The sequence below is a fragment of the Rhinolophus sinicus genome, chromosome 12 (genome assembly GCF_057876585.1).
Source record: "Rhinolophus sinicus isolate RSI-liver-muscle chromosome 12, RSI-T2T, whole genome shotgun sequence".
In the NCBI taxonomy this organism is placed as follows: domain Eukaryota; kingdom Metazoa; phylum Chordata; class Mammalia; order Chiroptera; family Rhinolophidae; genus Rhinolophus; species Rhinolophus sinicus.
Window position 1 is genome coordinate 42,973,744 of NC_142512.1, and position 24,250 is coordinate 42,997,993.

The 24,250-nt window shown below is 51.9% G+C and overlaps 1 protein-coding gene across 1 annotated transcript; it reads right to left on the reverse strand.

The window, feature by feature from the left end:
- Positions 1-225: 225 nt before the first annotated feature.
- Positions 226-23,872, reverse strand: WNT9B (Wnt family member 9B). Its single transcript, XM_019733060.3, has 4 exons — positions 23,684-23,872; positions 6,865-7,121; positions 5,232-5,497; positions 226-4,368 (listed from the first exon to the last, which is right to left on the reverse strand). The coding sequence occupies exons 1-4, from the start codon at positions 23,761-23,763 to the stop codon at positions 3,895-3,897; spliced, it is 1,077 nt and encodes a 358-aa protein (XP_019588619.1). The 5' UTR covers positions 23,764-23,872; the 3' UTR covers positions 226-3,894.
- Between the last annotated feature and the right edge of the window lie 378 nt (positions 23,873-24,250).

Below are 24,250 nucleotides of genomic sequence, written 5' to 3' on the forward strand. Positions count from 1 at the left end.
TAAAAGGGGGTGATCCATCCCTGCAATACCTACATCTGAGGGGAGACAGCAGTGAAGAGAGGAAAAGAACCCATATTTTGGAGTCCAGCAACTCTGTGTTCCCGTCCTGACACCACTGCTTGCTCAGAAGCTTTCACATCTTACAAACGCCATTTTCTAAACCATAATATTGGGGTGATTCTGTCCAATGTGCCGGGTGATTGCAATAAATCGAGACAAAATGGGTACAGATAACTGACATGTAGTTTATTGGTTTATTGTCTCTCTCCCTCACTAGAATGTCACCCCAGGAGGCAAGGAATTGATATTGCTCACTGCTGTACCCCAGCCTGCAGGGCGGTGCCTGACACTCAGTAGGAGCTCCCTGAACAATTGTTGCTTGAATGGATGGGCAGAACAGGTGCTCGATATACGATAGCTCCCACTGTAATTCTGAAATGTGCTGAGAAAAAGTTGAAGTTCATGGTTGTTGAGAAAGAAAACTCTGGGGAGCAAGAAATAATCTTCAGGGTTGGCACAGGTCTGTGGGTCTGCCTGCCAGGCAATGGAGGACACCAGGGAAGCTAGCCCAGGGGGTGGAGATCATGTGCCCACGAGCGCCAGGTGGAACCTGTGAGTGCGGTGGGCTGAGGTGGATGGTATTTGGCAAACTGGGGAACCCCAAATAGAGCTCCCCATCTCGAGCTGACTATGACCAGGTTGGCATGCAGGTCCAGTCTGCCAGCACAGCTGATTTTACGAGAGAAGCCAGAAATCTAATGAAAAACATTTCATTTTTAAAATAAAAACATAAATGAGAGCAAACAAAACCCATCTGAGGGCTGGGAGGTGCCCTGTGATGTCACTCAACTCTCTCGGGCAGCTCGGGCAGAAGGAAAAAGGGCCCAGTGGTGAAGCCCTTCTACAGGGTCCTTGTCTGCCAGGCTTCGGGGCAGTCCCAGCCCCTGAGACACAGGGCTCCACTTGGAGACATGCTGAAGTGCTGTCCTGATCCAAATGGCCCCATGTCACACACAGCCGGGTAAGCAGACTCTTAGCGGGGTCCTTAGGCTCAGGATAAGCTGGCTCCCATAGAGCCTGGCCCATGGAGAAGTTGCGTGAATATTCACTGAAGGAACCTCTTCAGTGTGACTTTGAGCACAGCCCTCCATCCCTGGGCTGCATCTGTAAAATGGGCACAGTGAGGTCCCCACCAACCTCACAGGGACAACGGGGAGATCGAGTGAGGTGAAAGGGACGAAAGTGTTTCTGAAGATGGAAAGTGCTCTACAAATGAACGGTGCGGTCGTCCTTGTTGTCATTATTATCATGAGCAAGACGGTTTTGCCAGAGCAGAACGGGGGTCCTGGGACCCAGAAGAGCAGAGAAGTTACGGACGTCACAAGGAAGATCTGGACTGAGCCCACTAGGGCTCGTGTGGGGATGGGGTGTGTTCACCAGCTCTGGGGCAGAGCCGGAGTGGGACACAGAAGCCTACATGACCTCCTCCCAGCCACTTTCTGTCCAGCTCGGTGGGAGCCCCAGTTGGCTAGCCAGACTGTATTTCCCCAGAGAGATGGCTTCCAGCAGAACACGCAATCCCCACAGGTGCTGCCCATGGAATATAGAAACTATATAAATAACATAAATATTTTCTCATATATCTTAGCTATATAAATTATTCTCTTTTGCTCTAAAATCTATATATGTGAGGTAGACAAAAAAATACCCTGTGAGTGTTTCCCTTAAAACTGTAGAATGAGGGGTGTGTTCACTGGCCCCAGGGGCCAAGCAGGGCTGGGGTGGACCTTTGGGAGCAACTGGAAGAGAAAGGGGTAGGAGCAAGTAAGGAGAAGAGGGGAGAGGGCTGGAGAGGGAGGAACCCACAGTCCGAGGGGCCCTCAGAGCCTGCCCTCTATCCTTGTAGTACCCCAGCGCCGCCAGCCATGAAGTTGGGGTGTGGATGGTGTGGTGGTGGATCAGGCCCCTTCTTCCTGCTGCCTTACTTCTTGGGCTGAGCTGGGGTATCCACAGAGCTGGGTCTCAAACGAGCCAGATGGATTGGACAGGCAGAAAGTCTCCATGCCGTAGGGGTATGGAAGAAACCAGAAAACCGGCCCTCTCTCCTCTTTGCACTTTCTGCCAAGATGTCGGCCAGCTGCTTGGGGCAGCAAAGTCAGTCTAGAAAGGGGTCTCAGGTCATTTGAGCTCCTCATCAGAGCCTCTGCAGCCAAAGATCCACCATCCCGCAGGCTGCCCTGATCCACCGAAGACAGGGCAGCTTCTCGTCATCCTTGGAGGCCTCAGGGAGCCCCCAGGGCTGCTTCCTGGGCTTACACGGATGATTTCTGAGCAGTCAGCTGGTTCTGAAGTTTCCTGTTTCCGTGGAAGGTCAGCAACTCTGGGTTCAGGGAGACAGGAAGCTGACAGAGGGTGCGGCAGGGCCAGCAGCATGGCCAAGGGCGTCCCAGGGGAGGTCACTTCCACCTGGCTGGCATCAGGCACTCCTCTGGGGAAGCAGGCAGCCTCCAGCAAAGTGACCCCTGCAACGTCTTGATCCTGAACCAAGGTGTGTGTGCTGCTGAATGGGAACCCTCAGCCTGTCAGGTCCAAAGGGTGTGTGTGTGTGTGTGTGTGTGTGTGTGTGTGTGTGTGTGTGTGAGCTCCTCTCTCCTCCTACACTAGACCTTGATAGTCGCCCTGGAAATGTTGGAGGAAATTAGCAAAGTCAGTTTTGTTCCTTGGGTGAAAGCCAAAGTGACGGGCCATTAGTAAATGAAGGGTCCCCAAGAAATCAGGCTTAGCAAGACTTTCACACACCTATACCTCCAGCCAGGGCAAAAACATTAATAAGATGAGTGGCCATAAGAGAAAAAATGTAACTGGAATCAACCCGCCAACCACCTCTTTCACATCATGAATATCAGCTGTGTAGGGACCTCACAGCAGATGGGGACCCCAGCCACAGGGAGTTGACCAAAGCAGTCTCAAGGGGAGGCTGAGAAACTGAGCTCCCTTCCTGGCACCAGGGAACTGTCACCCTCTCCTGGGCTAGGACTAAAGATTCTGTGTTCCAGGGAAACTGGGGAAGGGTCACTGTCTCCCTGTGACACCTCAGTGCCCTGTCTGAGCCCACCCTGGGGACTGGCTCTCCTACCAGTCTTGCGTCCACTGGTGAGCTTACTGAGTAGGGCTGGGTGGGTGTGGATAACTCAGCTCTCAAGACAAGAATGAGGCCTCAGCACAGGCATATTTTAAAAATGAAATCAAGGACGCAGGGTTCCAGGACATGTTCTGACTTGGATCCACTCAAGCCCAAAAAGCTTTCTTTTCTCCAAATCAACAGGTCCTATCACCTGGCCTTTCCCCCCATCTCTAGCACAGTGAAGCCATGTGGTGGTGACAGTGTGTGGGCCCTGGGCTCATTGTGATCTGAGCTGGCCCAAGAGCTGGACTGACCCGTCCCAGCCTCTATTCCATCTGACGGGTCTCCCTGTGCCTTCCTGGGCTAGGTGCTCGCCTCCCAGCATCTTGCTGGCTCTAGGCCACTCATGCTAGGATCAAGATAGAGGGATATTCCCTCTCTCCCTTCCAAAACCTCGGTCCTGCCCTCCTCGTTTCCCTTATTTCCCTCCACATCTTTTCCACTCTGCCTTCCTGCCCCAAGTCCTCCAAAAGGCTGGGGACCCTTGGGTTGGGGGAGAGGCCTGCACCTCTCATTGCTGAGTGTTGAAGGAGGGAAGGACTGCCAAAGCCCGGTGGAGAGAGGAGGAGGTGTGCGCTGGCATGTACATCCGTGAGTGCATGCATGCTGAACCTGCCCGGAGGGGCTGGTCGGACAGCTGGGTGGCCTCAAGGTGGCTGGGTGCTGAGTGAGGTCCTGGCAGTGCCCCGCTGACACATTGGGAAGCAGACCTAGTGCTTACAGGTGTACACGAGCTCCTCCTGCACGCACTGCTGGCACTCCACGTAGCAGCACCACTGCACCTGGCAGTGGCAGGAGAAGGCCACCAGGCGGCTCTGGGTATCATAGCCCCGCCCGCAGCACAGGCTGCTGCAGCTGACCTCCCGGGAGCACACCCTGCCCGCTGTGCCAGGGGAGTACTTGCTGGGCCGGCAGAAGCTGGGTGAGTCCTCCATGTAGACCAGGTCCCCGGATCGGGGGGCCAGGCCCTTGGTGGGGCTGCCTGGCCTGGCGGGTGCCCACAGCTCCAGCCGGCCCAAGGCCTCATTGGTGGCACTGGACACCTTGACGGCTGAGTCATAGCGCAGCTTCAGTGCCTGGCCCGTCTCACGGAATGGGGAAAGCTGCTTCCAGCAGGTGCGGACGGCACAGGAGCCTGACACGCCATGGCACTTACAGGTGGTCCTGAGGCCACTCTTCACGGCCTGTGAGGAGAGGCAGAATGGAGGCCTGGTCAGAGGCCCAGGGCCCACAGTCCAAGCTTGCCCCCGGAGCTGCAACCCTGGCAAGGGTGTGGCAGGAGGATGGGAGAGACAGGGAGAGGTTCATATGACAGGGACAGATAGGACCCAAGCTGGCCCATGTGGCACCTTTGTGCAAATTAACTCAAGGCTCCCCTTCCACTGGGCAGAGGCAGTCCTGTGTCAACGTGTACCCCTTAGTGAGAGCAGTGTGGGCCGACCTCAGCCCCATCTCCTCCCATTGGCCCAGAGTTCTTGTGGGGTAGACAGTTTGCACAGCTGAATACCGCAGCCCTGGTTTACACCAACCCAGTGATGAGGGCACAGATGCAGAATTCAGTTTCCTACAGAACTGAATCCCTAGTCTCTCCCAGTCGTCTCATCCCAATAGACCTAAATACTTTCTCCTGTCTAGTCCTCCCACTGCTGTGTGACCTCAGCTAAGTCCCTTCCCTCCTCTGGTCTCCTCCTCTTCCCATTTGTAAAATTGAAGGAGTGGCAGTTACAACAGATCAGCAAACTGTCTTGGCTTCTATGACCTCCAGGAAGGCCAGTCCTTGGAATGGAGACCTCTCTCCAAACATGTTCCTGCCTCGCCATGGCCCGGGCCAGCTATGGATGACACGCAGGACACTTCTCCTGATACCTGGTAGTTGTCCAGAGTAGATGCCCAGGGAATGTTGGTTGAAGGAATGAGGTTCGTCCTGAGGTGGCTCTGGGTGTGTGCTGGGTGGGGGGCAGGGCATGTGCTGGCCTCCTGCAGACCTTGGGCCTCAGCCCTGCACCCCAGCTGGGAAGGGCCCTGGACCACCCGGGAACATGCTCACCTTGATGCCCACGTGGGTGTTGTGGGCATCGGCCCGTGCGCGCAGGTCTTTGCTTCCTCTCTTGGGCCCCAGGAAGTTGCTCAGGAACTTGGTGCTGTACTTGAGGTTGTCGCCGCACACCCCCCACTGCCAGGCCTGCCGGCTCTCCAGGCCCGGAGAGTCATCGCAGGTGCAGCGCTCCATGCGCCCGGCGCTGCAGGCCCGGGCCAGCGTGTGGGTAAGGGCGGCCGAGGACACCGCATATAGGAAGGCTGTCTCCTTGAAACCTGGGCCGGGCACCGGGTGGCATCCGGGAGGGAGGAGAGTGGGGTTAGAGGCTGCTGTGGTGTGTACAAGGGGTGTGTGAACTTGAGGACACAGCTCGAGGCAGCCTCCCCAACGCCTGCACCTTAAACTCAGGCTGCAAGTTGCTGTTTAAATGGGACTTTCAAATTCACTGTGGAATATGTACCCAGATTCCCCAGGTGGCAGGACAAGGGAACAGTCAAGAACACTGAGATGCAAAGAGAAGTGACTCAGGCACCTGCTGAGGGGCAATGCTGGGGCTAAGCCACTGATAATGACTCCAGGTCAAGGTGAGAGCAAGCTGGACTAAACCATTTCTGAAATCCCAGATCTCCTGAAATGTGCCCTGTGGGCCCCTGTGCTTTACGATAACCCTCAGATGTCATTCTCTGTTACCTACTACAGAGTGATTCAATGACAGCATGACCTTGGGTCTCCTTCTTGACTTATCCCAGACTGACCATCCAACCACCTCTTGGACTATCACAACTCTTGCACTGTTGGGGCGTGGTCCAAATCCATGAACTTGCTACCTCCTGCCTGCTCTCTCCTATGTCCCTGGGGTGCTGGTGACACAGCGTGGGGGGGTGAGCGTCAGCTCCGCCCCAGGCCAGCCATGGAGAGCAGTGGCCTAGAGCGGACTCCCACACAGCATGGCTGCCTTTCTGTAAAAGCCCCTGCTGCTTGGTGATGGAGCCACAGGATGACCTGTTTTCCCCTTAGGCTGTATGCTTTGTGAGGGCAGAAGGGACCTTGATCAGCTCTGTGCCTCCAGCGTCCAGCCCGTTGCATTGCCTGGCTCAGTGAGGCGTAGGGAAGAGATGGCCAGGTGGAGGTGTGGAGGGAGGGAAGGGAGGAGGGGGGAGGGAGGGATGGAGGGAGGGAGGGAGGAGAAGATGGATCAACAGAAGTGATAAAGAAACAGGTAATGAGTGAACGAATGAATTTGGCCTGTCATGTTATTTGGCCAGTTATTAACTGCCTTCCATGTTTATACGTTTGTATACCTTGTTGTGTGTGTTTGTATGTGGAGGAGGCTGAGGGAGGGGACTGGGGTGCCACCCATCTCATCTGTGGGCTCCTCCAGGATGGGCTGTGCCTCCTCTTCCCCTGTTTCTTCCTTGCTCCTCTGTTTCCCAAAACTGAGGGAATATCTGGGCCTCATTAACTCCCAGGACTCCTTTCACTTGAGACTGTGCTGGGTTTGCAAGGACACTGTGGCCTGGGAGCCAGATTTATTTTACAAGGGTGAGGGAATGGTGCCCTCCCTCCCAAACCCTCTTTGCCCCCAGCCCTCCTCCCCCCAGGCCTCCTCCCCCCAGCCCTTCTCCTCAGCCATCCTCCTTACCTCGTTTGAGCAGGCCTGTCCTCCCCTCCAGGCTGCAATTCCAGCGCTCGTGCCGGAACTGGAACTGGCACTCTAGCAGGCTTAGGTGGGCAGCGTCCTGCAGGGTCTCAGCCAGGCCAGGCTCCCGCCGACAGAGCTGCTTCTGCCGACGGGACAGCTTTAGCAGGTCACACTGCTTCAGGTGGGCCCCGCCCTGCGCTGGGGCTGCTGCCGTGTCCAGCCCTGGAAAGGGCGTCAGGACTTCCCGCCCAGTCAGGCTAAAGAGGGTGAGAGAGGGGAGACCTGTGACCCCTGGGGATTGTGAGGGGGTGTCTGGGGTGGGGGGATAAAGGATGACAACCCCTGAGGACATAGGCAGGTGAGGGGAAGGGGACCTTCGTAGGGGCTTCATTATTTGCCCTTCTAGAAGGGAGGCTGGCCCCGTGGGGTTATGTCCCCATTTTGCAGAGTAGGAAACCAAGGTGCTTACAAGGGCTAGTCAACCCAGATGCCAAAGTCTCTGCTCTTCTTACACACCCAATTTCCCAAACTTGCCCAATCAGAACAGTCATCTGGGGTGCTTCTGTTGTTCTGGAGTAGGGCCTGGGGACCTGCATATTTACCACATCCCTGGGCAGCTTGGATGGTAAGGGAAGTTTGGGAAACACTGCATGTAGTATTGGCTGCTGCCCGGAGGGGAGCGCCACAGTCCTAAGAGGGGACAGACGGAGGGATGTAGATATTGAGCAGATACCCAGCCAATCTCCCCAATAGGCTTCTCTCCCTTACATTATGTCCCTGCCCAAGTAAGCCCACCCCAACTTAACTTGTTTCCATAATTTCCAGATAGATCTTCAACCTTCTGGCCACTCAGTACCTGTTACAAAGAGATGCTTGGGGAATACCTGGATGGAGGAAAGAATGAATGGAAATAAGGAAAGAGGGAGGCAGGGAGGGTGAGTAGGTTGATGGATGGGCAGACTGACAGATGGGTGGATGAAGGTGAAGGAGCTGAATTTCCATCAGGCCACCAGCCCCAGACTTCTTGTTCTACTATAACTGAAAGTTTATGTATTCTGGAGTCCACTGCCAGAATACCACTTATTTCCTAGCTATATAATCTTGAAGCTTTGGTTTTCTGCTTGGGAAAGTGGAAATAGTGATCCTCTCTACCTCCTGAGGCTGCTGGGTGGATTACGTGAAAAGTACTAACCACAGTGCCTGGGACATGTTGGTTCACCTTCCTGCTAGCTGGAGTCTCTCAAAATTCTTTCCTCTTGCAAGATGCTTTATTCTCTAACTTTGGCAGAGTCTTCCCTTTGTCCAGATAAGGAAACAAAAGTTTTATGAAGAGGCAGTGAATGGCCTGAGTCACCCAGCAGATAAGTAGCAAAGTGGGAACTAGAATTAATTGAATTCACCTTCCCTCTCCCTGAAAGCTCTCTGTGAAATGGTTCTACTAGTTCAAAATATTTATTGTCCTGTATACCCTGGTGGCCCTCAGTGTGGGTGGAATATAAATCATCTTGGACCCAGGCTGGAGGAGGCAGCCCTTTTCTGGAACATGCCAGCCTCATTGCTCAAAGTACAAGAGCAAAAGTGTAACCATGCAATGGCTCTTAAAGCTCTTGCTGGGATGTGGCACTTGTCACTCCTGCTCGTGTACCACCAGCCAAGGCAAGCCCTGGCCAAGCCTGAGTGGTCAGACAGGCCCACGTCCCATGGGCACAGCTCTCCTGTTGAGAATAACCTGCCCCAGCCAGGACATCTGGCTGGATGCCACACCCTCTCTGTCTGCCCCAGAGAGGGTGTGTGTCCTGGCCAGGCCCCAGGTGCCCCCCAAAAGTGCCCATAGATTCCAAATCCATCAGGTGCAGCCAACCCAGTGTGGAGCATATCTCCGAAACCTCTGAGCAGAGACAGATGCTATCAGACTCCTCCTGGCCCAGCCTGGCCCTGGGTTCCCCTCCCAGACAGGGTGAGGGCCGGGACCCGTTAATCATTAATCTGGGGGCAAATGGGTAAATTTCCAGTCCACCAGGTCTACACCCAAACCCCTCCCTTCAGCCTGGCAGGAAACCCTTAGAGCTTGACCCTGGGCAGGTCCACAGCAGAACCTGATGTCAACTCCAGCTGAGGAGGCCCCACCCTGACTGGTTTTCAGTATGGAGGGCCACTCAGGGGCTACAGGGAGCCAAGAGGCAGCAGCCATCTACCCCTCAAATGTCCTCCTCCCCATACCATGGGCTGATGTGAGGAACAACTTCTGCTCACACAGTTCCCATGTTTCAGAAATTGGGACCTTCCTTGTAGCAGCCGATTGACAGATGAGAGAACAAGCAGGGAGTGATGGGGATTTTGATCAATGGGGCTGCACATCCTTCAAGGCCTGTCTTAAATGCTATTTTAAGAAGAATAGCTATTATTATTATATCATTGTAGCTACATTATACATTATATTATCTATCACTTTTTGAGTGCTCATTACAAAGCCCTTTAAATTACTATTGTGGACACTCGTTGGGTTAGCTGCCTACCTGTTCCTTTTATCTATGGTTACCATGTGGCCCTTGTAGGCCATTTTATACCACATGACCTTGCTGCTCTGGCCTGCGGATTGGCCCAATGAGGATCACATGACCCAAGATGGGCCAATCAGTCCTTTCTCTGGGAATTTGGAATTTGAATTAAGAGAGCATACAGTCACTTTCTCTTTTTCTTTCTTTAGGTAAGTGGGCCTGTAACTAAGGAGATAAAAATAGGAAGCTGGTCTAAAGAGAGAGAAAGAATGAATGAAAGCTATCAAGGGAAGCAGAGGTGAAAGTGGGAGGGAGAATTTGGGAAGCACTTCAGCCCCTGGTGCCAGAGTCTTCCTGAGGTCAGCTGTGTTCTTGCCTGAGACACTCCTATCTGTAGTGCAGTGTCAAGGCTTGGAGTTGGTTTGTCTAACTCAGGGTGCCGTCCCTGATAATGACCTTCTGACAGCGGTGGAATACCAGCATGCCCTAGGCTGCACTTGTGAGCCAGGCTCAGCACCCTTTCCCCATCCACAGGCACCTTTTTTTTATTTATTTATTTCATGTAATAGACCCTGTGATTGATGGCCCCAGGAGTCCAGTATAAAGTCGGTTAATTTTATTAGCGGTAATGACACTTAGTAGCGATTAATGGTCAGGAAAGGCAGCCAACCGCACAAGGGCCTCAGGCCACGCTGGGCCTTGGTCTGCCCAGGGCTTCTCTCAAAGAAGCCTCCTTGGCAATGCCCTGCAGGGCCTAGGAAGACAGCTGGGAGCCCTTTCAGGACTCAGTTTCTCTCTTATTTGCTTTCCATGTTGTGGTTTAGAATCATATTTCCTTTGAAGAAATAGGGCCATGACATCAAATTTAGAAAGCACTTCAAGGCATTTCCTTAAACAGTGCTCATGAACTCTCCTACCTACGCCCATGTGCTAGGGAGGGTTTTCTTCCTGGACCTTAGAACAATTCTAGGTGGTGTAGGTTCCAGGGTCAGTGGGCATGATCCCCTCCCCTTGAAGAAACTACACTCCCTGGCACCCCCAGGCCTGAGAATCCCACCCACCAGCCCTTCTGCAAAAATCTCAATTGCCCACATGTTAGTTGAGCTCCCTGGGGGATAAAGAGGAAAAGATCAAGTGAATTTCATTAGTCTAATGAATCCAGACAAAATTTGGGGTTTTAATCAAAACACTGTACCATGGTTAGATCAGATGCCACCAGCCAAACCAGTGACCAGTGTTCTGAACTGAAGAGCAGAGGACAGATAATTTGGGAACTTGCTGATTGCTCTTCTGAGCTGGCGGACAGGAGCTCCTCCGACTTCTGTCTGACTCAAGCGCTCCTGAGGCCTGGGAACCATCCCTCCTCATCAGTTGCACCTATTTTGACCCAGCTGGTCTCCCCAATTCCTGACAGTCGGGCTCCCCCAGACTGACTTCCAGCCTCTCTTTTCCTATTAAGAAAGCAACAATGTCAAGTGACCAGCTCCATTCTCCTCCTGTCTTTGCCCCCAGTCTGTGCCTCCCACTCCTTGTACCTTTGGCCCATGGCCCTTAGGTTAATAAAACCGGAAGCCCCCACACAATGAGATGTCTCTGGCTTTGAGCGCAGAGCATCCCCAGCCACTTCCCAGGCCACTTTGTCTCCCCCCAGAGTGGGAAAAGTCAACGGTGCCCCTCAGGATTTCATCTTACATGACTCCCCACCCCATGCCCCACCAGCTCTCTGTCCACTCCTGGCCCTTCCCACCCCTGCTTTTTTTCACATTCCCCAATGCTCATCCCATCCACAGTTTAGGCTAAAGCTACCCCACCTGGGATGACCTTGAAGGAAGCAAAAGAAGGTTCTCCAGCCTTTGAGGAAAGCTTCCCAGGAGATTACTTTGGTTTACTATCAGCAAAACCCCAGGCACCATCAAACCCCTTAGAAGAAATGGGACTCATCCTGGAACAATCACCCAACACCTGCTGGAGTGTGGGAACCCAAGGACCTTAAGCTCCCAAGGCTGTTCTTGCCTGAGTAGATGGGTCCCAGGTCTGCCCTCATTTATTGGTGACCTTGAGGACCTAAGTTCATTCCATCTAACAAATACACATTAACTAGTGGGAGAGGGTGACTGGAGCCAGACTGCGTGGGTTCAAATCCCACCCCCACCTATTATTAGTTGTGCCACCTTGGGCAAGGGACTCCACCTCTGTGCCTCAGCTGCAAAATGCAGATAATCACAGTGCCTACCTTGCAGGCTTGTCCTCAGCATGATATGAGTTCACATTTGTAAAGCTCTTAGTAGAGTGCCTGGCACAAAGTAAGCTCCAGGCGAGTGTCATTCTGAAGCACCTACTATGTGCTGGGTGCTGGGACCCTCTCCTGCCCTCAAAGAGCTCAGTCTGGAGAGAACTTGGCTGGATTCAAGAGTACTCAAAACTCTCCCAAGGCCCCAAGGGGCAGGGGAGGGAGAAGAAAGCTTTGAACCAGCCCAGCTCCCCAAGAAACAATCAGTGGCTGCTCAGGGACCCAGACAGAACTCCTAGCTCTACCTGCGTGAGAACATGACCTCTGCCAGGCCCCATCCTGCCTGCAGTGGGAGGCCTGGGAGTGGGGGAGAGGCGGGAGGAAGCTCCCAGACCCAGCAGGTGGAGCGCACTTTCCATCAACTGGGGGTGCCCCAGGCTTTGTTCTTCCACCCTCACCCCACCCTTGTTTCTGCTCGAGAGGGTCTGATGGCTCCAGAGGAGGTCACCCCCAGGATGTGGGTAGGTGGTGCAGGGCAAGGCTGGTGGTTCCCAGGGCACTAGGTCATGCCAGCGTGTTTGGACCCTTAGCTGGAGGGGCCAGAAGCTGTGCCTGGCACCAGGGCCCATGCCAACTGTGGGCAGCTGCCTGGGAACCAGGAAAGCTTTGCCCTGCCTGGAGCGTTGGCCTTGGCCCTGCAAAAAAAAAAAACGCCATTAGATGCTCCGATAACAGGCTTCCGCTGCAGGGCCATTTGCATGGTAAGTGCTCCCTTTGTGCTTTCATCTCAAACATCTCAGCCCACCTTTCAGGCCCTCACTAAACCTCCTACACACACACACACACACACACACACACACACTCATTCACACTGGCCACCCCCCACCTGTGCTGTCCACTACCCAACTCTTCCCAGCTGGGAGAGTTCGTGAGGGCAGTGACTGGCCCAGGAAGAGAGGCCCTGGCTGTGGGCGGCAGTCTTTCTTCAGAGGGGTGGCCCTCAACAACCACTCTAGGCTTCTCCTCCTCCTGCCATCTGATGCGCTCAGCAGCACAGCCTTCCCTTCATCTTGCAGACTCCTGTCACCTCTCCTGGATTCAGCATCATCTCACATGTCCTCCAAGGAGATGTCCTTAATGAGCAGCCTGGCCCATTTGGCAGTTACCATTTCCTACCTGCACTCCAACTCCTTCCATTCCCTCTTTTCACTCACTAACTCACTCATTTAAATATTAATATGAAGGACTTCGAATATGAAGGACTTCGTTGAGCATCAGCTTCATGCCAGGTCTATCCACAGAAGACGGAAGTAAAGACCACTCACGACTTCCCTGTCTGGGTCCCTCTCAGCCCCTCCTGGGTGCAGCCTTCTTTCCTCCCAGCTCTTAACCTCAGAACCCACCTTGAGAACTGAATCCAGTCACCACGACCCCCACCCCCAGGAGCCCACCAGAGCCTCACCCTTCACCAGCTTCGTCCCACACCCTGTCCCTGGCTCAGAGAGAAAGAGCCTGTCCCAGGTGTGGGCTTTGTCTCTCCATTTCCTGTTTCACAGCTGCAGACTGGGCTGCCCACTGAGGATGGCACCGGAAGGAAGACGTGTGCTCATGAGCTAAGCGGGCAGCAAGCAGCCCACACAGCAAGCATGCTTTGCATCTCAACAATCTCAAGTATTCAGAGGGTAGCTACTGGAACATCTGGGGAGGAAATGCTTCCCCCTCCTTCCCTCCTGTCTTTCTCCCTCTCCACTCAGGCCTAGGCTGAAGCTCAGGAGAGGAAGCCTTCGTCTCTGGCACGCATGGATCAGGTGGCATGGAGGGTTCTAAAAGTCACTCCAGTGCAGGGAAATCCCTCACGTCTACGTCTCCCCCAGTCCCCTGGCTGGGCCCAAAAGTACAGTATTTAAATCATATATTTTAGGGCTGCAGAAACTCTTTAAGGTTACCCAATCCAGAGGGTTTTTTTTCCTGATGGTTCCTAGGAGGTATCCCAGAGGCTTCTGGGGACAGGGAGAAGGGCAAGAGGTTTTGTCAAGTATGAGAGTCTCTGTCTTGACCTGTCTGGTGTCTTAGGAGCTCATGTAAGATTTATTGTCCAAGGTGACCCACTGAGTTAGTGGCAGGGCTAGGACTGTGCCCCTAGGACTGCTTCTATCAAGCCTGGAGGTTTCTGCTTTCAGTTTCCATGTAACACTTCAGGGAAGCAAACTCAGCCATCACCACAGCAAATATCTAGGAACTTTATTTCTGTGATAGGAACACAATAGGTAGGTTTGAAGGGAAGGAAACCCGGTCAGGACTCCTCTAGCTCCCTGGGCAGCCAGAGGGAAAGTAGGACGCTTTGTTTAAAAGACTATTTTCCCTGGTCTGAAACTCACTCTCTTCTCAGCCAAAAGTCAGAAATAAAGTTTCTGGCTTTAGAGAAACAGCCTGCCTATTCATACTAAAGTGTGAGGGTCTGATATAATACCGGTGTCTGAGAACATACTTTGCTAGATAGGAGAAAGATCAAAGGAGAGGGTCTGGGATTGTGAAGAGAGAAAGGGAGAGCCTGGGGTGAGGAGGGAGAAGAGTAAGGAAGGCCAGAGGCCTTAAAGACAAACTTCCCCAACTTCTTGGGTTCACAAGCCCAGCCCTGACCCAGGTGAGTAGCAGTGTAGGAAGCACAGGGTGGGGACTACAGAGAAAGGCCAGCAGTGACTGAGGCTGTATCCCCTTGTGGCAACCAGCACCGCCATCCAGTTCTGCCCCAACCATGAGATCCTGGATCCCGGACTGGGTAACTTCGGCCAAAGTATTTAACCATGGCAACTTGACCGACTAACTGTAACTAGCTTGGCAGGCTCTTGAGTGGTCATCCTCTTTCCCATGCACAGGCAGGCTCCGGCTGGACTGTGGGTCCTAGAAAAGAACCCTGGGGAATGGCTCATGTGTGATCACTCTGTAAGAGGACAGTTCCATTGTTTGCAGATGCTCCAGGCAGAGATGCCCCATGTTACAGATTCCATTTGTCTTCCCACAGCTCCCAGGGATGGCCCAGACCCTTCCTTGCTCCTCCCCTCAGCTCCAGGGATAGCAGGAACCTACCAACCTGGTCAAGGAGTCACTCCCTGAAATACCCATGGAGGGCCAGAATGGTCCAGGAGAGCCCCAGGCGATGCACTCTCGGGAACAGAGTGGGGTCCTCCAGAGCAAGACCAGAACAACTTCCCACCTTGGGCCGCCCTGGACTCACAGCCAGCTAGAACTGTAAGACTGTAACAGAGAGCCTCTCCCCTCAGGCCAGGCCGTTCTCTTCCTTGCCCTCCTGCTCTACCTCTCAGTCCAGCCTCCACGCCTTTCTTCATGCTGTCACCCTTACCTGGGATGCCTTTCCCAGTCCAAAAGCCCTCATGGATCCCCTGGACTCTTATAGCCACTGCCTTTTTCCACACTTGACTCAAAAATGCAGACAATGGGGAAGATGACACAGAGGACCCACCCAGCCCTACTGTGCTGTGATGCTTGTCTGTCTCCTCCAGGAAGCCCTCTTTATTTGCCAGCCTCATTCCGTTCTAACCATCCTCTCTGTCTTCTCCCACTTTTGCAGATATAGTACCATTAGTTTTGCGTGATTGGCACTCTTTTCTCCCTCCTCAGGGCTGTACAGACAGGCTCTCCAAGTAGCCTGTAAGCTCCCTGGCAGAGATCATAGTTTCTTATTCCCTGAGGGCCCCCTGACCCCAGCCCAGATTCCGCCACCCCCAAGCAGGTGCTCCTCAGATAAATCTCTCAGATGTCCAACCCCAGCCAGAGTGTAGCTCTAGGCCAGGGGTGTCCAAACTGCGGCCTGCGGGCCAACCGCGGTCCGCAGCAAATTCCAAAAATATATTTAGTTTACTTAAATAAACCAGGTGAGGCAATACGTACTTCACCTTGAGTGAGTGGGCCGGCTGTTTGTGTATTTTACCGCATATGGCCCTTGGTAAAAAACGTTGAAAAAAGTTTGGACACCCTCTAGGCTCTCTCACTCAAGCCTCCCCCTACCCTACTTCCCTGGCCTTCTTGTTGTCTGGCTCCCAGTTTCCGTCTTGCAGGTTCTGGGAGGGCATGGCCACGCCCTCCCGGTCCTCAGACTGTGATCTCTGGCAGGTACTTTCCCCAATGCCAGATCTCAGGGCCACGGTCAGTCAGACCCTGAGTGCTCCAGCCCTTATGGGGACTGGGAGAGCCAGGCAGGTTCCCTCAGAACGTCAGATCTTGGGGACGAGCTGTGCTCAGAGCATCTGGAGCCTCCCTTTGATACACAGTGAGGACCAGCCAAGAACATGGACCAAGCCTTTCTTTAAAACTCAGCTTGCACAACCTCTCATGGTGACACAAGCAGAAAGTTTACTACAGGTTCACAAACATTTATCCACAATTCCAAACTCCAGAAAGCTCAGAAAACTACAGTTTTTGTACGGTTGTGGTGAACTCATATGGCAGAGACTTGATTTATCGCAACATGTAGATGTTTTTCTGCAAAACGAGTGTCTGATTATGGGTGCTGTCCTAGACCTTGCTAGGGACGTTATGTTATACACGGTATATGTGTATTTCTAAAATCCGAGAATTCTTGAATTCTGAAACTCATCTGGCCTCAAAGGCATTGTAACTGTCAGGAAAGCAGACCTTCTCTGCTCTTGCCCTAAAACCCATCTCTGGAATTTCCAAGACTGACTGAACATGGGGCTCTGAGTCTCTCCTGGCTCTTTGAGGCGCTCCGCCCCCCCCCTACACCCTCCACCCCCAGTCTTTGTCTCTCCAGTGAGGGGTCTGGGCTTGAAGTGGCTGCCCTGCCCCTGCGCTCATCTCTGCTGCCATCCAATTCCCATGACTTCTGGAGTCTGATGGGGCCAAGTTTCTGCTCTCTGCTTTGCTTCTAGTTCCTGTCCAGGCAGGGGCCAGATCGTGACAAAGCAATGTATGCTCGCGAGAACCAGGCGTGAGCAGAAAAGGAAAGAACAAATGGGGTGAGGCAGAGAGGGAGGTTCTGGCGAAGAGGAAGGACCAACGAAAGGGAGAGGGGCCTGCCCACCCCGACATTCACTGCAGATGGGAAAGCCGTGCCAAGGACTACGGGGGCTACTCAGCCTAGAGTCAGGCCCCAAGGTCTCTGCCTAAAGGGAGCTCTGCGTGCATTGGAAACATGAGCACGTGAAGAACTGGGTAAGAAAACAGGAGTTTAAGACATGTAGTACAAGAGATACCTGTGACGTAGGCCAAGTGAAAGGTGTGGATGACAGAGTGGAGGTCTCAGAGGGTCGGAGCTGCCCAGGGAGAGGCAGGCCTCAACTGGGGCACAACAGGCAGCATGAGGCAGAGATGAAGAGGTTGGCTCTTGATTCTGACAGGCTGGAAGTCAAATCTTGGTGCTGCCAGCCACTAGCTGTGTGACTTTGGGCAAGACACTTGGCCTCTCTGAGCTTTCCCCCCACCCACCCGTAAATGAAGATAATTATACCATGACTGACCTCCTGGGCTGTCACAATGATTAAATGGGATGATGCACATAAAGTGCTGAGCAGAAGGATTCAAATTAAACAATGACTGAGCTAAAAATGAAGAGAGGAAGGAAGAGATATTACTAAAAATGTTCCTTAACTTGGGATGCTCTAAGACGGACCACTAGGTTTCTTAAACTCTTATATATAGATAACTTTTCAGCACATTTATATACGTTTATTTAACCCTCACAGCAACCCTATGAGGTAAGAATTTACCCATTTCATAGATGGGAAAAATTGAGGTCAGAGCAGCTACCTGACTTGCCCTGGGTCACAGTTAGTAAGTGGTGGGATGAAGGATTTGAACTCAATTTGTGTGACTCCAAGTCCAGGGCCTTGGGCTGCCTCCAACCCTATTCAGGCTGATGTCTGAGGGGTGGTGTAAGCCATGCGGTACCTGGCCCACCTTCTCTTGAGTCTCACGTCTACCTGAGGAGATAATCCTAAAGGCACCAGGACCTCTTTTGCTTAGGAGATTCCAGCCTAGGAGTCCCCCTTCCCTGCTTCCCTCCCCTTCTTTTTCCCTCTACAGCCTCAGAAACTCCACCATCCACTGAGGAGGCTGGTTTGACCCTGAGCCTGACTCTAGAGCCCACCTCCAGGGGTAAGGGGTGGGGCAGGGGTTATAGCTCAGCCAGGGACAAGAGGCCTAAATTCCTTCCCCAAACACAATGATCCTTATCATTGTAATCCACCACCCCAAAGCAGTAAAATTTCTTTTACCCTTTCTTCCCTCCAACTCTGTGTTTTTTCAGGACCCAATCTATTCCTTAAAACGGTTTTTTAATTTAAAAAACCATCCAAATACAGAAAACACTTAAGAATAATTTTTTAAAAATATTTGTAAGACCTGTATACTGAAAATTATAAAACACTGCTGAAAGAAATTTTAAAAGACCTATATTTAAAGAGAGGGCCTGTTTATAAATCAGTAGACTCAATATCATTAAAATGTCAATCTTCTATAAATTGATTTATAGATTCAATGTAATCCCAGTCAAATTCCCAGCAGGCTTTTCTGTAGAATTGCTGATAAAATATATGTGGAAATACAAAAGACCTAGAATAGCCAAAACAATTTTGTAAAAGGACAGTTAGAGAATTTATAGTATTTGGTTTCAAGGCTTACTAAACAGCTACAAAACATCAAGACTGTGTGGTATTGGCAGAAGAATAAGCATATCGATTAGTGAAACAGAATAGAGAGCCCAGAAATAGGCCCTCACAGGTTGGGTCAATTCATTTGCAACTAAGATCATAACGGAGAAAGGATTATCTTTTCAACAAATGGTGCTGGAACAAGTAGCTAGCCACATGGAAAACCACTAACTTCGACCCTTACCTCGCACCACACACATAAATTAACTCAAAAAGAATCACAGACCTAAGTGTAAAAGCTAAACCTATAAAGCATTTAGAAGAAAATATAGGAGAAAATCTTTACAACCTCTGGAAGACAGAGATTTCAGGGATAGGACACACACAAAAAGCACAAACCATACAAGAACATGTTGAAAAATTGCACCTCATCGAAATTAAAAATTTCTGTTCTTCATAAAATACAAATAAGAAAATGAAAACACAGGGCAGCCAGTTGGCCAGTTGGTTAGAGCACAGTGCTCTTAACAACAAGGTTGCTGGTTCAATCCCCACATGGGCCACTATGAGCTGTGCCCTCCACTAGATTGAAACAACTACGTGACTGGGAGCTGATGGGTCTTGGAAAAATACACTTAAATAAATAAAAGTTAAAAAAAAAAGAAAAGAAAAGAAAAATAAAATGAAAACACAAGTCATAGACTGGGATAAAAACAAAGGACTTATATCCAAAATATGTAAAGAACTTTTATAACTCAATAATAAGAAGACAACCGAATAAGAAAGATATTGTTCATTGGTCAAATAACCAATATTCAAATAAAAGTGTTCAAGACACCACTCATCACTGGAAAAATGCACATTAAAACCACAGGGAGCTACCAAGACATACCCACTAAAATGGGCAAAATTAAAACTTGACAGTAACTGACAAAAATATGGAGTACTTTGAACTCTGAACACATTACTGTGTGAAATGGTACAACCACTTTAGAATACTATTTGACCACTCCTTACAAAGTTAAACAAAGTTTAACATGTACATGTGATCTGACAATCTGGTCCTAGATGTTTATCTAAGAGAAATAAAAACATATGCCCACAAAAAGATGTGTACATAGCAGCTATATTTGGAATAGCCCCAAACTGGGAACAATCCAAATGTCCATCAATTGGTGAATGGGTGAACAAATTTTGGCACATCTGTACACTACTCAGCAATAAAAAGGAATGCGCTACTGATATACGCAACAACATGGATGAATCTCAAAACATTATTTTGAGCAAAAGAATTCAGACACAAAAGGCTATTCCCATCTGATTCCATTTATATGAACGTTTACGGTGGGCAAAAGTAATCTAGTGACAGAAGGTAGAGAAGAGGTGGCGTGGGGCTGCTGGGGGAGGGTTGACTGCAAAGAGAACAGGGATCCTTTGGGATGAAGGAAGTGTTCCGTATAGGAATTGTGGTGGTGGCTACATGGGGACACATATTTGTTAAAACCTCAACTGTACACTTAGAATGCATGAATGTTACGGTATAGAACGTTGATTTGGGGGGGGGGGGGGAGAAGGTTGTGTTTTGCTTTTTCACAATGATGAAATCTCTAGAACCCAATGATGAACTCTCTAGAACCCCACCAAGCACTGAGTACTGGACTGAGCACTTAGTATGTGCCTGGCAACCTATTAGGCCCTTTCATTCATTGTCTCAATAAAGCCTCACATCAGCCTTTAGGTTGGGTATTGTTATCACCCAAAGCTCAGCCTGACAGAGTCAAACAGGGCTTCCTCAGTGAGAACTCAGGCTGAATCCTGTCTGTTCTCCGAAACCAAACACATACCAGCACAAGGCCCCAAAGTCACACAGCTAGCAAGAGGCCAAGTCAGGCAGGATTCAGACTCATCTAACTGCCTCAAAAACCTATGTTTTCACAAACTTCTGGGTGCCATCCTCAAAGAGAAAATAAACCGAACCAGTGCAGAGGTCATACATTTAAAAAGCACAACCAAAGTCAACTATGATTTTAAAAGTTGCACCCACAGGAGCTATTTCTAGTTACAAAGCCATTGGTACGGCTTAAAGACTGGATTGGGTAACAAGGCCTGTCATTTGCCCAGCTCGTCACGTAATACTGTGCGTGTCCATTTATAAAACATAACAGAAGTTAATATTTACAGAATTCCCAACACATCTGAGCCAAAACATGAGCCCTTGAGCGACCTTAGACTTCCAGGCCCGGACCAGCCTGTGAGGGAACCTTAGGACCTCCAGGTGCTAAAGACCTTGGAGGCAAATAACTTGACCATGAACAACACAGAGAATAGTCAAGAGCTAGGACAAACCTGGGCCTGACTTCTGGTTTACCTCCCATCCTCTGGGAGCCCACATGACACACCAGCAGGGCTCAATGCATCTTGTCTCACTGCTGAGACAGGAGATAGAAGAATGTTATGGCCTCACACTGCCCACCACAGCCAAGAGGATCTGACAGAGTTAGAGTTAGCCAAGCAGGGGAGGGGGCCACCCTAGACTCCTGTACCCTCTGCAGCTCCTCTGCAGCTGCTGCTCGCCTGGGTGACCACACATTATTAGTTCTGGGGGCTGTAGGGCAAGGAGAACAGCCTGAAGGTGGGACTTGGTTTCTATCCTGCCTCTCCCACTAATTTGCTGTGTGACATTGGGTGAGTCATTGAACTTTCCTGACCCTTGGTTTCCTTTTGGGCACTATTTACACCCATCCGATATACCTCAGGAATGGTTCTGAGTATCAGCCAAGAGAAGAGCTGTATGAGAAAGTAATTTATAAATTGCGATACTAGTTATTATGTTATTATCATCATCAACAGAATTAGGCTCATGCAAAGCAGAAGCAGCGGCTGGCTCACTGTGGTTTGGGAATGACGGTTGTTTCATCTGAAAAATTAGGATAATAATACATGACCTGCTCAAAGCAAGGAGTTGGTCCAGAGACTCTTTAGGGGTCACTTCCAACTTGTAAGTCTATAATTCTATGATTTCGAAGACCCCAAGAAGATTGGCCTCACCTGCTCTCCTGATGTTTGAACTTTCTTTTATCAAGATGTCCAAACACTTCACCTTATAATCAGAAATAAGACTTCAAATTCAAATGACCTGGAGACAGGAGAAGCAATTGCCTCACTTTCTCACTACAGTGTGGATAACTGATACAGATTCTTTCCAGAGAGCAAATTCTGTTGGGAAGCTGGAAACCCTGGCCTGATTGAGTCAAACAGGGCTTCCTCAGTGAGAATTCAGGGCGAATCCTGTCTGCTCTCTGAGACCAAACACATAACAGCACAAGGCCCCAATTTTAGCTTATTCTCTGAATATTTGTCCTGCTCCCCAGACTGGGGTGGTGGTGGCTTGAGTGTACTTTGCTAGGTCTGCCCAGCCAGGCTCATGACCTAGAAGAGATGGGTCCAATACTCACATGACCCCTCTCAGCCCTAACCCAGGCCTAATCCACCATCTCCCTTCTCATTTCCAAGGCTATCCCCTTGCTCACAGTCCTCAAATTCTAACCCTATGCATTGCAGCAAACTGCTTTCCCTTCCAACCATACCAGCCAGGATGGTCCAGGCCTCCTGGAGCCCCTTTCCCACCACCACCACCACCTGGCCCCTACCCCATCCCCAACCCTAAAACCCAAACGAACAAAATAATTGTGAAAATGAGCTGGTGTCCAAGAGGATGCAGGCACCATTTGTTCTCTCCTTCATGCTCGCCATTCTAGCTCAGAGACCCCTGTCAGAGCGGGGATATCAAGATACTCTGCTGGTCTCTGTAATCATCATCATCATCGTCACTAACATTAGTTAAGCATTTACTATGTGCTAGATATTGTCCTGTATACATGCACTAACTCATATAATCCTCATGTGAAATAGTCACCATTATCCTCATTTTTCAGATGAGAAACTGAGACACAGAGAGGTTAGGTGACTTGGCCAAGAGCACACAGCTAGCAAGTGGCAGGGGTGGGGACAGAACCCAGAGTCTGTGCCTTAACTATGATATCCTGCCCGCTGAAGCAACAACAGCGCCTTCAAGCCTAAAATCATCAGGAAACAAACATGTTTGTGCACTGCTCTTGGACTGGATCTAGAGGCTCAGTCACATCAAGATCATCTCCTTTGTAAAAGGGGTAATTGAGGCCGAGAGACTTAGTGGTCTTCCCAAGTCACCAGCAAGCTGAGCCCAGAGCCAGGGTCTGGGATGACAAACCCTTCCCCTTCCATACATTTCAAGAAGCCATTGCCCACAGCCTAGGCACGTCTTCACCAGGGGTCATGACCTGGAAATTAGCCCACAACCTTTATTCCAGCCTGCAAGGACTTCTCAGACCCTTACTTGCCCCTCCCTGGTGGGTCCTTAAAAACAATCTGTCAGGTCACTTGCTCGGTGCTGTCCTGCCTTTGCTGTGGTCAGACGGTAAACCCCACCCTGATTTGGAGTGAAGATCACAAGAAGTGGCACGATTGAAAGTAACGGCTACCCAGTCGGAGCCGGCTTTGGGTGGAGGTCAGGAAGTGCCTTCGCAGCACATCGCATCTCCCGTCCCACGTCCCTGCAATTCAGCTTCAGAGGAGGGACAGTTGCCTTGTAACTTGCGCTCCAAACGCTTCCCCCTCCCGCCCCACTCTCTCCCCAGGTGTCAGCCCAACTCTGATCCTCCTTTTCCAAATATGCACACCTCCTCCCTTCTCTCGCTCTTCCTCATTCTCCTGAGAATTCACGCGACGCCAGGGCTGAGATTTGGTCGGGTTTCCCTAGCTGACAGTTCCCTCCCGCCTCCAGCTGAACCACACGGCCCACAGGGTCCTCCATTCATCTTGGATCTGAGCGATTTCCTCCGCTGGCCTCCGTAACAACCCACCCCCACCCACCCACGCACCCTCCCAGCCCTCCGGGTCTCCGCTCCGCTGGGGGATGGCAGAGGGTGGGGAAGAAGCCCGAGGCAAAGATTGTAGCTAAACAGAGTCCATGAAGGGGGCAGACAGGGCGCCGAGTGAGAATTGCAGAGGGACTCAGAGCGCGGGAGCGACACCTGGACAGGCAGGGACGCGGCGCTCCCGGGCGAACGGGGTCAGGGTCCGAGACGCGTGCAGAGTCCGGGAGCTTGGGCAGGGGTCTGAGATGGGGCGGAGTGAGCGGGATGAGGTCTCGGACAGGGAGTGGTGAGAAGAGCGGCAGCGAAGGGGACCAGAGAGTGGGACGCTGGAAAGTGCGATGGGGGTCTGAGCCGGGGAGGCCAGAGACACAGCTGGGGGCGCGACATCCGACCGCAAAGTGGGGCTGGGTGCTACCAAAGCTAAGGTCTGAGTTCGAGATGCGACCGCAACCGGGGCCAGATGGAGGGAGATGTTGGCCCTGCAGTAGCCGGAGGAGGCGGAGACAGGTGGGCTTGGGGCTCCCGTGGGGGATCGCGGCGGGCACTAACCCGAAGTAGGCGGCGGCGACGGCGGCGGGCAACGCCAACAGGCAGAGCGCGGCCAGGGCCAACGCGGGTGGGGGGCGCATGATGCCGGTGGCACGGCGCCCTGTAGCATCTCCTCGCGCAGCTCAGCGCTCGCAGCGCCGCCACCAGCAGCCCGCGGGGCTTTAAACACGGGCGGGGCGGAGCGGGAGTGAAGGAGGGAGCAGCTCTGGCGGCACCCCGGGGCGGCGAGCCCCCGGCCCCATTGGCCTCGCCGGCCTCGCCCCGCCCCGTTGCGGGTGGGACCGCAGACCCGGGCCCGCCCCCGGCCCGCCCCCATCTCCCCCGCCCACCCGCCCCAGGTGAGAGCTCACCTGACGCCTCGCCCGCCCGGGAACGCGGCGGCGGAACGTGAAACCCCCGGGGCCTGGAGAGGCGGGGATGGGAGGACGAGACGGGGATCAGGGAGTTTGTGCCTCTCTCTCTGGGGCGGAGTGGAGGGACATGCAGGATTGTATCCTCGGAGGAACAGGGTGTGGGGGCAGAGGAGGGAGGCGCCTGGCGTCTGCGGAGGAACCGTGTCCTGTCCGC

What these genes read in the sequence shown, in the direction of transcription:
- WNT9B (XM_019733060.3), bottom strand. Translation starts at nt 23,763, where the DNA reads ATGCGCCCCCCACCCGCGTTGGCCCTGGCCGCGCTCTGCCTGTTGGCG. An exon ending in GTCGCCGCCGCCTACTTCGG is followed by an intron (nt 7,122 to 23,683) that starts GTTAGTGCCCGC and finishes CACCCTCTTTAG; the next exon opens with CCTGACTGGGCGGGAAGTCC. An exon ending in GACAGGCCTGCTCAAACGAG is followed by an intron (nt 5,498 to 6,864) that starts GTAAGGAGGATG and finishes TGCCCGGCCCAG; the next exon opens with GTTTCAAGGAGACAGCCTTC.